This window comes from Emydura macquarii, unplaced genomic scaffold, assembly GCF_026122565.2.
Source record: "Emydura macquarii macquarii isolate MOO-44397 ecotype Brisbane River unplaced genomic scaffold, CSIRO-AGI_Emac_v2 contig_1390, whole genome shotgun sequence".
Classification (NCBI taxonomy): Eukaryota; Metazoa; Chordata; order Testudines; family Chelidae; genus Emydura; species Emydura macquarii.
The window spans coordinates 6545530-6561367 of NW_027131527.1; the positions used below are offsets into that span (position 1 = coordinate 6545530).

At 41.6% G+C, this 15838-nt stretch overlaps 1 protein-coding gene across 1 annotated transcript in view; it reads right to left on the reverse strand.

Moving 5' to 3' along the window:
- The window catches only part of FAM13C (family with sequence similarity 13 member C), a 219991-nt gene that overhangs the window by 43298 nt on the left and 160855 nt on the right, over positions 1–15838 (reverse strand). Inside the window, exons 10-11 of the mRNA XM_067552537.1 lie at positions 15571–15692; positions 9844–9907 (exon numbers count right to left, since the gene is read on the reverse strand). Coding sequence (XP_067408638.1) covers positions 9844–9907; positions 15571–15692 — 186 coding nt within the window. The remainder of the gene's footprint in view (positions 1–9843; positions 9908–15570; positions 15693–15838) is intronic.

Sequence of the window (15838 nt, forward strand, 5' to 3'; positions counted from 1 at the left end):
CTATACCAGCACCTTCAGCTACCGTTTCACGCTTGCTCCATTTCTCATTTTAATCTTTAATGCTGAGTGTAATATGCAGCTGTACAATCTGACACAAGCATCTTGCTGTGATGCAAATGCTCTGAAACCCTAATCACCACCTGACTGGATTAGATGAGTCACTCTTAACGCTCTGTATGTTAGATTACATCCCTCAAAGAGAATACAGATAGCTAAGGCAGAGGACTGTCTAAAAGCTCACACTGCTGAAACACAAAACCAAGCCGAGTGAAACAATAAGGCACTTGCTGATAAAATCAGCATCGCTCCAGAAGTATTTGCCCTCATGCTTATATCCTTAATTTTACATCCCTAATTGCATCTGCTCAGGGTTATCAAGATGCAAATTGTTTCTGAATAGAGATGATCCAACAATCTATGCAAATTATCGTTTCCCCTGTGTACCATGATCAGTGAGGTATCATGCAAATGAATAAGTCTATACATGCTTTACTCTGTTGTGACATAGCCACTTTATAACCCAAGGTCAGTGGAGTTTTCTATTCAAGGTACATCTGGGTTGTGGACAATAAAATAGAAAATTAAGGGAAGATTTTCAGCTTTGATCAGCTACCCTTGTGCATTTAGGCAGTGCAAGGGAGTGGAAATTGGCGCTTTCTTGGGGATACCCAGGGAGGGGAAACCTCCGGCAGGCATGGAGCCAGCATAATCAGGTTCTAGGACTCTTTCCTGCAGTGTACAGCTCAGTCTGTGTGTAAACAGGAGATCTGTCCCACCATAGTAGAGGAATTTCTTCATGTACACAGTACCCCGGCTGGATCAAGTAACAAAAGGATCCGAGTCTCCACCTGGATTCACTTCATCCTGGTGCCCGTCCACCTTTACTTTCCCTCCTGTGAGCAGGACTCATATCACACAGGGAGGACTGAGCCCAGGGGCTCCTGGATGGTTATCTCAGTCTTTCCATGGGAACTCTGGGCTGGGATGAGGATACCCCTGCTCCAGAATACTCCCAACTTACTGATTAGCCTTTAATCACTGCAATTCACTTAGGCTATGTCTTCAGTGACGGCAGCAAATTCGCCGCCGTCAGATCGACTTCTCTGGATCGACTGAGCGGTCAGCGAAGACCCGCTCAGTTGATCCAGAAATCGACATATTAAGACCACCTCCTCAAGTAGTGTAGCGCTGCATCAATGGGAACACGGTTCCCGTCGGCGCAGTGCAGTGAAGACGGCACACAGAGGAGAAGCAGAAAAGTTGACGGGAGTTACGCAAGTTTTTTGCATAGCTTGCGTAACTCCGGTCGACTGCCGCCAAATCTCAGAGGTAAGTGAAGACAAGCCCTTAAGCACATACACAATCTATTTACACCAAAACTATTTATTGGGGTCCAATGTTACCCTGCTGCTAGAGAGCCTGAATCTCTTCCCAGGAGTACCCTGAAATCATTGGGCCATTTCTGAAAGACAAAGGATTTCTCCCCACTGCATTGTAGGAAGCTTTCCTTATACTTCTACGACCCTCAGGTTCTGGCTGTTCCAGCCACAGACAGGCCCGCATGACATTTTCAGTGATTACTGGGAAATCTTTTTCCAAGTACTCACTCTCCTCTGGTTCTTCTATTGGGGCAGTTCAGACAATGTGTCAGAGTTGATGTTTTGTCTTCCCGGCTTGTAATGCACTTTAAAAAATGCTCAACAGCCCCCAGGTTTGTGGTTGGCCTATCTTCTGGGCTCAGTGGAAGCTTGAAGCAGCAGAGAATCTGTCCCTAGTATTAGAAGTAGTTCAATATTAGATAATCTTATAGGTAAGGAATGGACTGGGTGTAACATCTTTACTTAAAAGAGAACAAGCTTTTCCTCAAAGCTGACTCTTGTTGAGAGAAATCTTGAGGTCTGCCCCAAAAGTATGACACCCAGTAGTAAATTCAGTAGTAAATTCAGAATTAATCATTTACATTTCATCAGTATTTCTTTAAAAATTATGTATTTTATATGATTTCTATGGGCTGAAATAGTAGACACAGCTCTTCCAGTGCCACTTGCATGAGGTGTTAGAGCTATTGGATCTACAAAAATGCAGACCCATTGCCTCTCCACTGGCCCACTTATTATTTGTATTGCCTAAGTGCCCCAGTCATGACTAGGGCCCCATTGTACTAGGTGCAGTACACCCAGACCTAAAAGACCATCCCTGTCCTGAAGAGTTTATAATCTAAATAGACAAGACAGACACAGGGTGTGGGAGAAGGGGTAGAACAAAAGAGCGGAGTGAACAATGTGATGATGGCAAACATCATGTTAGTTCCACAGTTTTTCTTTAGATGGGTATGCTTAGGAGGGACTAAGTTAAATGAAAAGAAAAGGGAGGGAAGGGGGGACATTGAAAGAAAGAAGGGTGAGGGGACAGGGCAAGGGAGAAGAGGGTAAGAGAGGCAGATGTGAGGTGATGCTGAGGTGAAAAGACTGTGAGGAAGGGGAGGATTAGAGAAAACAGCCAATCAATCATTACACAGCAGAATAAGTCCAGTCAAAACCATATAAAGTTCCTTAAACATCTGAAGTTTCCTTCTTTGGCTGTTTCTACCCCTACCAGCCGGCATCCAGTGACTGCCTCCTCTTTGCAGCTTTCTCCCAAGTCCATGTGAGGGGTGGAAAGGAAGGTAGCATATGGGTCCTAGTGCTTCCAGAGTGTATGTATGTGGGGCTCCCATGCACAGTTCTGAGTCCAAGCGGTGCCAGGAGGAGGCGTGGCCCCAGCTGGGCCCCACTCTACCCACCCTTCCAGTACTGCAGTCCCTACTTTGGCTGCTTCTGGTCCCACCAGCAGTTGTCTCTGTATGTCTTCACTGATGGCGGCAAATTCAGTGAAGACCCGCTTAGTCGATCCAGAAATCGACGTATTAAGACCACCTTCTCAAGTGGCGTAGCGCTGCATTGACGGGAACGTGGTTCCCGGCGGTGCACTACAGTGAAGATGGCGTGCAGAACAGAAGCAGAGAAGTCGATGGGAGTTACACAAGTTTTTTGCATAGTTTGCGTAACGCCGGTCGACTGCCGCCAAATCTCCAAGGTAAGTAGACAAGCCCTGTATCTCTCAACCAAAGCCTCATCAGCCTATATGGGACCAGAATGGAGTCCATTTCTGCTATGTACAGGAGATGCACAGGGACCCTTGTGTGATCATCCCCTTTGCAGCCTTTTGTGGCATTTTAGGTGGTGGAGAGAGTATTGTGCTTGCCCTCCACACCAGGGCTGAATTTCACCCCCATTGAATAATCTATGGAAACAACAAGCTGGCTAGTTAATTCCTGCCAGTCTACACAACTCCCCTCCCTTTCTTTTAATAAACCATCTGCCCCCAGCTATCTTGGTAAGTGATTCTGCCTTAGGGCTTTCTGTAGCTGAAAACGGCCACAACCATGGTTGTCGATCATGAGTTTTAGAGGGAAATAACCTTTCTTCAGTGGCCATGGTGGCTTAATTAGGCATTCCACATGTGTCAATCAGCTGATAAGAGTTTTTGAGAGGCTATGGGCCTGATTCTCAACTTCCTTTAACTTTCTGCTTTCAGTTACACATGTGCAAAGTGGATGGAAAATGATACCACTCACAGTGGTAATGTTTTACCATTGGTACAGGTATAAATGACTGCACAAAGTGCAGGCTAGTGTAGGGTCTGATCCTATCACTGAATTTCCCATTGTACTTCTCCCTGATGACAAAGGCATGCAAAGACGACCTATTTAATGTCTCTAACTCCCCTAATACTGATAAGGTGGGTAGAGGCAAATATGGCTGGCCATGGGAATGCAAACAACTAACTCCCATATCAAGAGGAAATTATGCTCCTTAATTTAGAATCATCCTTTCACCCCCCAAAAAATTACCCATTAACACTTATGGTACGCTACAATATAAAAACCTTTACACAGATTACAATGTAAAAGACTGTATTTTAGAAATGCTTATGCTGTAATTTACCAGCTGGTTTGTATTCAGATGCTATAAATTATATTTTTTGCCATCTGTGGAAGGTGGGTGGATGGTAGATTTTCACTGACTGTGGAAAGGCTAAAAATAATTAACAACAAATACACTTATATAATTTTCTGAATATGTCCTCCATAATGACTTGTTATATAGAAATCAGCATAAATAATTCTGGTTAGTTTGATGTTAACAGAAAGCTGCAGAGACTGAAATATCCCCTCAGCCTAACTATCTGACCTGACCACCAACATACTGGGTACTCTGCTCATGCTACTGTGCTAAAAATAGCATCATGGATGTTGCAGCACCAGTTAGCCACCTGAGTACAAGCCTGCCTGACCCTGAGCCCAGATGATTAACCCACGCCACTACCCATACCACCATGTCAACACTGCTATTTTAGCACGTTAGCTTGAGCGGAACTAGCGAGCGTCTGTCTATCTGGGCTGGGATGCATAGTAGTAGCTGCAGTGTAGACATACCCTTTGACAACGTGGTAATGTAAGTGCTCAAGTATGTAAATGCACCATAACATGCCAAACAATTTCTAGCAACGTTTATTTCTGCTCCAGGACTCCACCAAGATGTCATCAGGTAGTGCTCTAATCATGACACAGAAGTTTTGACACAGCTTTTTTCTGCACCAACCCCAAATAAGCCAGTGTCTCCCAATGTCCTGCTGGCACAGCAGCTCTGGCTACAGTAGATCCACATTTGGCTCATACAGGACTGGCCCTGACCGTAGGAAAAGTTAGCTAAGGAGGAAAGTATAGCGAAATGTGGATATAGTGAGGACCTCAATATTTTATCTGGACTGAGTGTAAGAGTTTAGAATGTCCAAGTCCTTATCTATCTGTTAGCAAGGCCCCCAGAAAGGAAACAGACATTCATTCTGTCCTAGCCAAATGGACTGGATTTTTCTTCAGATAGGTGTATTTAGCCCCTTTATGCATCAAAGCTCACTTGTCTCAGGGGAGGACAGTCTACTGGGTCAAAAAGGAGGTGCAGCCCTGGAAGAGGTATACTAAGCCAGCCCCTGACACTCTGTTCACGCTTCTACAGGTCACTATCCTAGAGACATGAGCGTATCCTCAAATGCAGGATTCAGAGATGGAGTCCTCATCATGAACCCAGCTTCCAAGCCCTCACTCCTTTTCTTCTCTCTCCCAGGGTGAAAGGTGGCCACTGCTAAGCATAGCCAATAAGTCCCCATGGGTGGAGCATTTTATTTCTACCTAAAAATGCACAGTCTCCACGCATATTGACTTCCCCTAGCTGTGTTAACATTAAAGAGCTGACTAGCTTTAAAGTTGCACAGCACATTCAAAAAAGCTACAGAAATCATTCAGGATCCAGAAGTAGAAGTTGAGACATCAACATTTCTCTTGATTAGAGACCTACATGGTGTCATGGAGGAGACACAGCTCATTAGATAAAATTCTCCCTTTCACTAACTCACAGGAAAATAACAAATTCCTAGGGAACTGACTATTTGCCAGGTTTTGTCTAGGCCACTAAGAGAAGGAGATGGCTCAGAGAAGCAAACAAATGATTAGCTGCAGTTTTATACAGCTATAAAGAGAAAAGTCAAGTCACAAAGTGTGTTCCACCAACCTTCACGGTATTTTGGTAAGATTATACAGTGGGAGTCACCGCCACTGAAGACAATTAAGCTACACTGATTTACAGCAGCTAAGGATCTGGCTACTAATACTTTGGACTGGATTTTGATCTCATACACTTCTCCGATGATATAACACCATACACGTCAGTGGAACTATTCCTGATTTACACTGCTGTCAATGAAGTCAGAATCTGGCTCTATTTAGTTTGACATGAATTTCTAACATAAGCTTCCTTGAAAGAACACATGGTAACATTTAAAATTATGCATTTTTAAACTTTCTTAAAGTCAGAATAAGAACATTTATGAGACTATCTGTGTGAATACAGATCTTTACTTTAAACATTTTTTGGAAAGATCACTCTTAATAAGAGTTTGTGCATTACAAGTTTGAGAAAGGAGTAATGAATATCCTCCGGAGGGCACAGTTCATTCAACCTTTAGCATTCTTTCAAAGCAATTAACAATTCAAAAGAATGGAGGGAGCGCCAATTAATTCCATTTCAGTGTCACAGGAAAAAAGTAAAAACTGCATTGATCCAGATCAAAGAAAAAATTCTTGTCTAGTTATGTTCATCTGATACTATATTATTACAGTTCATAACTTTAAAAAACAAAGACATTTTCAGGAAGCATTAAGGTGACTGAAAATAGAGATAGATACTCTATGGAATTTCCAGAGTATTTCCAGGGAGTAATTTCCTTTCTATGTGGAACCTACTGACAATGATCAAACACAATGACATCCGCACTCTGATTATATCATGCTATAGAGGAAGTGTGAAGTTGCAGAAGGCCTTCAGCAAAACAAAAATGACTTTATCCTACTATGACATGTCTAGTTACATCTTAGTTTCTCCTCTTCCCCCATTTCTAAAAATGTGCTCAAAGCCTCTAGATTCATGTACAAACTATCAAAACACTTCTATATATTCTTTAGTTAAAATGCCAATTAGAAAATAAATCACCCTTGGCCTTCCCCCTACAGAAAAGCCCTACTACCACCGAAGATTCCTTTAATGTTTTCCCCAACTGCCGCTTCCGGAAAAGTCTGGGAAAATACTATGTAGTATGGTCTAGTTCAGCAAACTCAGGCTCAGTTCTTTCCTACACCTTTGAAGAGCAAATTCAACAGTCCTCTGCTGAGAACATTCTTCCCCCAACCTCCAGTTGAACAGATGTACAAACTATTAGCTTGACCATCCCAGATTATCCAAACTACTGAGTTTGACAATAAAGAACAGGCTGCATCTGAGATACGCAGATCTCAAACCATCAAGAGTTTGATGGATCAGCATTAACCCCTTAAATCGCATACAGCCTCAAGCACTGATGCGAAGAAGGCAAAAGCAGCCTGCTTCTCCCTCTGCCATGGAGATTGCAAAACCACACACCCCTGAAAACTTTCTGGACAATAAATGTTTTTATAAGCCACAGAAATTCTCACTGAGAGGAATTATCTTATTTCACAGAGAAGATCACTTGCATCTGGAATGGGCTCTCGGGATACTAAGAACAAGCACACAATTGAAAGAACACTACCCTCACAATGTAGTTTGGCCCATTCACACACTTAGCAGTCATGGAAGCATAGAGAAATCACTATGTCTCTGGACTCCCACCCTCTGTAGCTGGGAAAATAAAATAGAGAGGTACTGGGGGTTTTTTAAGAGAGTGATCTACCAACCACTTTAATATCCCCCATTATCATTAAGTTAGCTTGAAACCTTGTGAACCTCATTGTTACTGGATACCTAGACAGCTTCAGGCCACAAAGCAGCCAAACAGGCAAATTTAAAGTGGAGGGAAAAGACACATGGAAAAGAAGAGGAGAGGTGGCAAATGGTGGGACAGAGCATGACCCCTTCTTCTGGTCTGTCTTCTCTCAGTTTAGAAGGCAAATGGAGAGAATGGAAAATAACCAAAACCTCCAGCTGGTATTCTCTGGACAGGGGCCTGTTGGTCATATACTGATTGCCCTGCTGGCCCCCAAATGGCCATGCTGTGCCCCTCCCCAAGTTACAGCCTGTGGGGGAGGCAGGTGATTCTCTGGCATCGGGATTATTTTTAAAAAGCAGATTTGTGTTTAGCTATTGATGGACTTTCCAGATTTGTAAAATTGCCTGAGGCAAAAAAACATGATAAGCCACTCTTTCAATCTTGAAAATCCTTTAAAGTCATTAACATAGAAAAGGAGTGGATTAGTATCAACTTTTTTGATTTCTGTACTGCAAAAAAATTAAAAGTGGCATTAGAACAATATAAAATTCTGCCCCTCCACCCCATTTATTAATCTGAAATCACAGTTCCAGCTAAAAATAAACGAGGATGTTTTCAATACATATTCTAGGTGAAGAAAAATAGACATCTGCAGTATCTGTTTTGGCAGTTTTGTGTCTTGAGGCATATGACATTTTAAGTGCAGAATTTCCTTTATGTGGAACAAACAAGCAGTAATGAGATACAAGCACAGTGCAGATCTTTATGTATAATGCCATGGGTGAGCTGTGAGAAGGCAGAAAGCCTTATGACCCAATTAGTGAATTTGTCTTAGTATGACACAGGCCCACTTGGGTTTGCATTAGTCCTAAAACATATTTTAGAGAAGTCTAATTTAATGTATCTCTGGTCATGTTCCCCTGGACCATCCCGATCTCATTACCAGGACCGATTTCCAGTTCGGCACAATAAACATGTACGCTGGTGTTCTAGGGGCGTTTAAACAGTAGCAGATTACCACATGGGCCTACGGGCACGTAAGGTGTAAATCCAGCCCTGATCATTACCAGTAAAGATGATCCATATTAACAGTATATTTTCATTGCTTTTATTTATTACCATTTTTGCATTTTTATCATAACATCTGAGGTCTTTTCTGCATGAATTTATAAGTTCTGTTATTTTAATTGTGGAAGTTTCACTGGTTTCTGCACTTGGGCTGTTAGACGAACTAACCATTTCTTGAGCTAAATTTCTCATGAGCTTTACATCCTAGACCCAGACTACCACAGTACATCTCCACATGCCTCTCTTTCTATGGCTGGACATGGATGGTGTCTTATTGTAATTTTTAATATTGATCTGAGCTATGGAGACATCAGCACACACAGAAAAGGACTCAGATTAATGAAATGATTACACCTGAATTCCCTTAAAAGGATAGATGGTGGTTTTCTAATAATATGTGTCAAGGCCCTATTAAGAGGCATAGATGTTCTCTGGCTCATTGTGGTAACAATCTTACTTCTTCCATGGCCTGACAGTGACCCTTCTCTCCTCCTGCCCCCCCCCCCCTTTTTTTTTTCTTTTTTTGTCTCTTTTGCTGCCTTATTCTGTGCCTTATAAAATCCTGTCTCTTGTTCAGGAATCTTGCAGCATATAACAAGCCTTTACACTGGTATGGAGATCTCTTTCATTTGGGAAGCTGCTTTATAAGGTTACCCATCTCCTAGGCCAATTGCACAGCCTTTATTTTGGCTTCCAATACGTTGACTCAATAGTTTGAGTTTGGCATTAGACTGCTCATTGTTTGATACACAGCATGAGCTTGCTGTCACACAAAGAACTTCTCTGTGTGTTGTATGCTTATGTCATGTTTTGACATCCAGGTTAAAACCAGCTATTATTTCTGCAGTCACAAATATGTGAAATTCCCTTTGTTTTCATTTCTTCCTTTTCTCTCTCCTGTCATCTGCCCCTCTGATCACCAGATGAACGCACCTCATGCATCAATCTTTTTTCCTCTTGCCTCATCGAGTTTCCTGACTACTTTGTCCCTTTCCACAGCTACTTCTTCAGGCTGTAAAGGCCTTGATATAGTCTTACTTTTTAAACAAATTGAAGTGCTATTCCAATGCATTTCAGTTGTGATGCGAGGACCAAACAAAATTATAGCAACTTAAGATCTCCTCAGTATTGCCAACACCAGTCACTTAGAAATCATGATTCAGACCCCAAAAATAATAAGATTGGCTTAAAAGCATGAGATTTTGAAAAAAAAAAATGGGTTGTTTTTATTTGCCTTCTGGCTTTTGAGGTCTTGGGGTACACACTTGCATTTTCAAATGTTTCTCAGCAAACACAAAACTTACTTTTTTAAAAATGAAAGCCAATATTCTTACGTTATCACATGATTCCAGGAGCCTAGGGAATTATGTTAAATGTCAAATATTGTGTGAATTAGCAACACTGCATTTCTGCAGTTAAAATTTTGGCTAAACTTACCTCATTTAAATTCTGCTGTTGTTCAGTAGCTTCCTTTGGTGAAAGAAATGCACTCTGGTCTATTCTACAATAGAAAAATAGAAAAATTCCATTGAAGACTCCATTTTCCTCTACTGCAAATATTTCAGACTTTGTATGTCTGTATTTATATTGCAGTAAATTATGCTCTTGTTTCTGTGATAAGATTATACAATATTACATTGAAAAGAAATACATTTTTTATGACATTTACTTCTGGATTCTGTATAACTCATTTAAATACACTATGAAGGGAAATACTGTTCAGAGAAATAGTGATTTTATTTGGAATCACTTGTGATGCATTTATACTACAAATGCAGTCCTGAAAACGATCAGTTACTAGTTGGAAGGAAAAAAACCCCCAAAACACTAAAAATCTGGGATCATCCTTCAAAATATGCATACATAATAGGGAACCATGAGTAACAGGCAACAAACCACTTATGGATATATTTAACTTTAAATATGATTAGCCCCATTCACTTCAATGGGACTACTCACATGCTTAAAACTAGGCATAGGTGTAAGTATTTTGCTGGATCAGAGCCATAAACGATAAATCTTTCCAGACAAACTTGGTTATTACTATTTCCTTATTAAAGAATGACAAAATCAGGCCCTCATCTTGCAAACATTTATGGATGTGCTTAACTTTTAACACTTCAGTAATCCCTGAAATTGACTGCACTCAGAGAGTATACCTACATTGCAATGAAAAACCTGCAGCTGGCCAGTGCCAGCTGAGTTGGGCTCATGGGGCTCATGCTAAGGGCAGTTTAATTGCAGAATAGATGTTCAGGCTTGCGCTGGAGCCTGGGCTCAAGGACCCGGTGAGGTGGGAGGATCCCAGAGCCCATGCTGCTGCGCAAGCTGGAAAATCTACACCACACTTAAACAGTCCCTTAACGTGAGCCCTGGAAGCCTGTGTTAGCTGGCACAGGGCAGCCGCGGGTGATTTTTCAATGCAAAATTGCAGTGTAGACATATCCAGAGAGCTTCATGACTCTTGAGCTATGGAACTTCTCATGGCTCCATTCTCTCTTTCATCCTGCTCAACATCTATGGTCAGCTGGATGGGGAGACTGCTGATATTGTAGTTCATGCTGTCTCACAACATGCAACTCTACACCACCTTCAGATTAAGTGAAAACAGCACAATCTCCAAACTCCAGCAATCTCCAGCAGTAGGGACCTGGACCAGATCAAGAACTGGGTGAAGGGCAGCTGTCAAGGAGTAAGTACCAAAAAGGAAGATTTAGTCTGATACAGTATCTATGGATATAACTAGGCATAATGGGATGAAACAAAGAATAGAAAAACATAGGCTGAATATCAGGTAAGGTATGCTGATGGTGAAACATATTTGGCTATGGAATACTCTCCCAAGGAAAGTGGAGAAGCCCCAGTGCTGGGACTTTTAGAACTAGACTAGATAAAACATTAGTAAATGTAGTGTCAGGAACAATTGTGCATTGGCAGGAAGATAGAGATGGACTGGAAGTCGTAAAAGGTCTCTCTCATCTCAAACGTCTATGATTCTAAATGTCTATAGCGTACAAATTCTTGTAGAAATTTCAGTCCAGTAGATGCATTGGGCAAATTAACCAATGGTACAAGTGAGCAGCATGCCATGGATTTTCGGGGAGCAGCACCCTTTTACAAGACAAATTAATTTGGCCTACTGACTTAATGTTGGACTTGTGAATTCAACAAGCTGTTCTCAGAGTAATTATACCCTTGCTTCCATAGTGCCTCAAATAGAAAACGCAGGCATAGTTCCAAAAGAAAAAAAGCATGCAAAAACAAGAGAGATGATGGTGCAGATTTCTATGAAGTGCGTATTGGCTCTGTATTGGATGACCTGTGGAGCTCACTCATGGCTCCACCTCCTAATGAGCCTTGCAGTTATCTTAAGCTCATGGCAATAACATCTTTACAGCTCCCTTAAAGCATCAGCTGTCTGTCTCACTCAGCTTGGTGTTACTGTCTGTATGTTAGGTGTGTGATTGTTGTATTGTACAAAATGATAGTGGAGTAATACTCTGTGACTGCTGTGTTTCTTAGACTCTCACAAACACTATATGTTTCCTGAAGTTATCCTAGCAAGCAAAATATTTTTTCCTCTCTCTTAAGACAATTTACATTAACGGTAATTACATGTGCATGTTGAGCTAAATACACTCCATAGTCCTTTTTTTTTTTTTTTTTTTAAACAACCAAGTTTAATTGCTCTGCTAGGCAAATACAGATTGACTGATCGTAACCTGGCAACCGAGCACATGTGATTTATTATCTTAAGTCTTGTTCCTGCTCTCATTTAAATCAGTTACGAAGCAAATATTATCCTCAAAAACGTGAGATGGGCCCCCTTATTTTCCATCCTAGCTGATACATTAAGATTGCTTTAAATTCTAACAGAAATTTTAAATAATTGTGGACAACTCTGCCTTCTATGCAATCTATGCCATGAAAAATAAGAAAAATGTAATTCTCTGTGTTATTGCTACTTTTCATATTTTATAAAGAAAAGGCAGAGTAAATATTTGAAGGGCTTGATTGGTGGTCTCACTTACACTTTACAGGAGTGTTACTCCACTGATTTCAGCAGAGGCACTCCTGGTTTACCATGGTCTAGAAGACATAAGGCCATATTGAATATCTTCAAAGCTTGTAGACATAACAGAAAAAAAAAAAAAAAAAAAAAAAAGATAAACACATCCAAATAAATACAGCTCCTACCACCAGCAGGGTAGAGCCAATTTGCAATAGATATGAGCAGTTGTTTAAGAACCAGGCCAAAAGAGGTGAATTACTGGATCACGCATGAAGTCATTCTTTATGTCATATTTTGAAATAAAATCTGACTGTCAATTGTAGATGCTGTAAGCACTATAGAAATTAGAAAAACTGTACAGGGACTAACGAAGCAAATTCTCTAGACTGAAGGATTAAAAAAATATATATATCTGCAATCAAATATTATACTTGATACTAATCTTTCAAGGGCCCAGTGCAGCTTGGACATATTTCAGGTTCGTCTTTGTGCGTTCCCTAGAACAGCTTGTTTGTGTATATTTCCAGTGTGCAAGGAGGATAGCCAGCGTAGCACCGGCTACTTTGTAAACTGCATGAAATACCCATCCTATCTGCGGACACTTGAAACTGGTATCAGCCGGTACATTTTCGCGTTAGGCTGAGGAATTGCCTCTACCTGTATCTGTGGATAAATAAATGCCCTAAAACAAAGACTCAAAAAGGAAATTTAATTCTGGCAATTTTGTCTTGGACAATCTAATCCACAGCATGTGGATTTTAGAGACCTGCAATATAATTTATAATTGATTCCTACAAAGCAATGAAATACAATCCAACAATATTTTCCCTGCCTCATGGTTCTCTTATGGCAATAGCATCAGTCAATTCTCAGTCCAGACCATTGCTCCTTACAATGACTTGTTTATAGCGTTCATGTCTGGAGTCTCATTGTTTTTAAGTCCACTTGTGCGTCATGATCATATTATTTATATAATGTCATAGATAAGCATGCTGCTTAACAAAACATATGAAGTCTCGGAGTAAGATACTCACCGCTGCTCTGGCCCCTTTCCACTTCCTAAAAGAGTCAGAGCAGTGTAAAGGGGCCCTCAAAACCCCTGTACTTGCTGGGGAGGATTTCCCAGTGCAGGAGCTGAAGAAAACGGGCAAAAGGCTACCTTCTGAGGATCTGCTCACCAGCCCTACCATTGTGGGTGTGCTGGGATGGGGCTGGGGCATATCAGGGTTGGACCACAGAGTACGGTTCTGTGGAGATTCTAGGCAGCACTGCAGGAAATTCTAGGGAGGGGCTGCCATAACTTGGACAGGTCCCTGGGGCTATGTAAATTATACTGGAGGCCTCTTTAGCTCCTGGAGCAGCCCATGATTGCAGATAGGCAAAGGTGGCTAAAAGCCACCTCCCAGGGTTCCAGGTTTTATTCTTAACCTCTTAGAGGTGCAGCGAAGATCTCACCCCTAGTCATTTCCCCAAAGAGTTTATAATCTAAGGCTCTTGGTCTTGCAACTGTGAACATGCAGGTATAAGGGTCCATCTGGGTGAGTCCTGCTGCACGATCAACAACTAATTTAATGCAAAAATTAAGAGATGCCAAACACTGGGAAGTCTTGGTAGTGGAGGGAGGATGAGGGTAAGGGCAATAAGGTCATGGAGTCATTTGGATAAGAAGTGCACATAGCCTGATGTTTACATAGTTTTATATAAAGCAAATGATTTTTGAGAAAGGATTTAGTGGAGGACAGAATGGAAGACCAGTAGACAGGTGAAGAAAGGGGGGTTCTAGGCATAAGAAACTACATGAAAGAGGGAACAGAAGCAGGGAAGAGAGAAGGACATGAAAGTGATATACACCATGGCATAAGATAGGTTGCAGCATTTTTGCACCTTTGTCCCTTGGAGAATTTATTAGTGCCATCCCTTATGATTTAGCCCAGCATAAGCCTGAATGGATCTAACCTAACACAAACTTAGCCATTACAGTGCATCCACTCATACCTGGGGCAACCAGCAGTACAGGCTGAATGGGAAAAGCTCTCTATAAATTTCCATTGGCTGTCCCTTCACTTATCCAGCACTCCAGGGCAGAAAGCTGCTCTGACAGGCCCTCTAAAAAGTCATTCTTTTCCTGACTCCTATTACCACTTGGTCTTCTGCATAGACTGGATAATTCTCTCCAGCAATGTGCAGTAGGAACACTGCACAGCATATTTTTATGAACAGTTGTCACAGGGTGACAGGGTCAGTATGATCTCCTGAGTCAAGCACTGAAAGTGCTAAAGGTGGGGTGCTACTTGAGTCAGTGAACAAAGAAAATATACAAGACAGTCCCTCCTTCATTCACCCAAGAGGACCATTAAACCCAGCTTAGTGTTGTCGAGCCATTTCGCTAAGCAGATTGATTTTTAAAGTGGTGACCCAAGAACAGCAGGCTCAGCACAGAATCGATACTGAATCCAATCCTATCAATAAGGGTCAAATCGTCTCCTTGTGACATCGTCTACAAGAACAGATTGGACACTGGGGAGGTTATGGAAGCTGAAACAGAAAGGGATCCTTCCTCTGGACTGCTTTATAACTGCTTTAGCTCTTTAGCTACAGTAGCTGCTATGTCCCATCCCACTGGAGGCTGGGTGGGGTGTTAGGTCATGAATCTGTGTAGTCACCTGAATTGAAAACGCCTCTTATGTGGGGCCCAGGGAATCTCCATGGAGGTCTGTGGTCAACAGGGGGTGTGGGTGCCCTACATGGAAACCCTTCTTTATGGGACCAGATTAATGCCATTGCATTCAGGTTCTGATTTATCCCTAAATGAATCACAGTGTCAAAACCGTGCCTGAAATATAGATCTGAGAATCAGTGAGGCAAAGGAGAAGGGAAAAGTGTCAGGAAGTTTCTGAAACTGGCACAAGTTGAATTGAAAGATCTGAATTAATATAACGTAAAAGATGTTCATATTTGGAAATGTAAAGTTAAAGAAGTAGGTTATCATCATCCTTTTTATGATCTATGAACCCCTCTAGGACTCTAAATTAAGAAGACAAACTGCCAATGAAAGCCAGGGGCTTGAATATTTTATACAGTAGGCAGCATACACATTACCATTTCTTGCAGTTAAACAAAAGTGAAATGCACTGTCTTATCCCAAAGCTTACCTTGGTTGAAATCTCACGACTGTTTCCTGGCATCTGAAAGCCACATTCTGGGTGTAGTCATTAGCTGATATTCCTGTTTTCCCCTGACATTCTGAGAATCCTGGCAATATATACTCGATCTCCTGCAGAAACCAACAGAGCACCCCGTCAGCACTAGTCTGGCTGATGTGAACATTTTGCTTACCAAAAACAAAAAAACAGAGGAAAGTAGGAAAAACTGGTTTGTGTGGGGGGAATGCCCTGTGTTGATTTTTTTTTAGGTTATCCC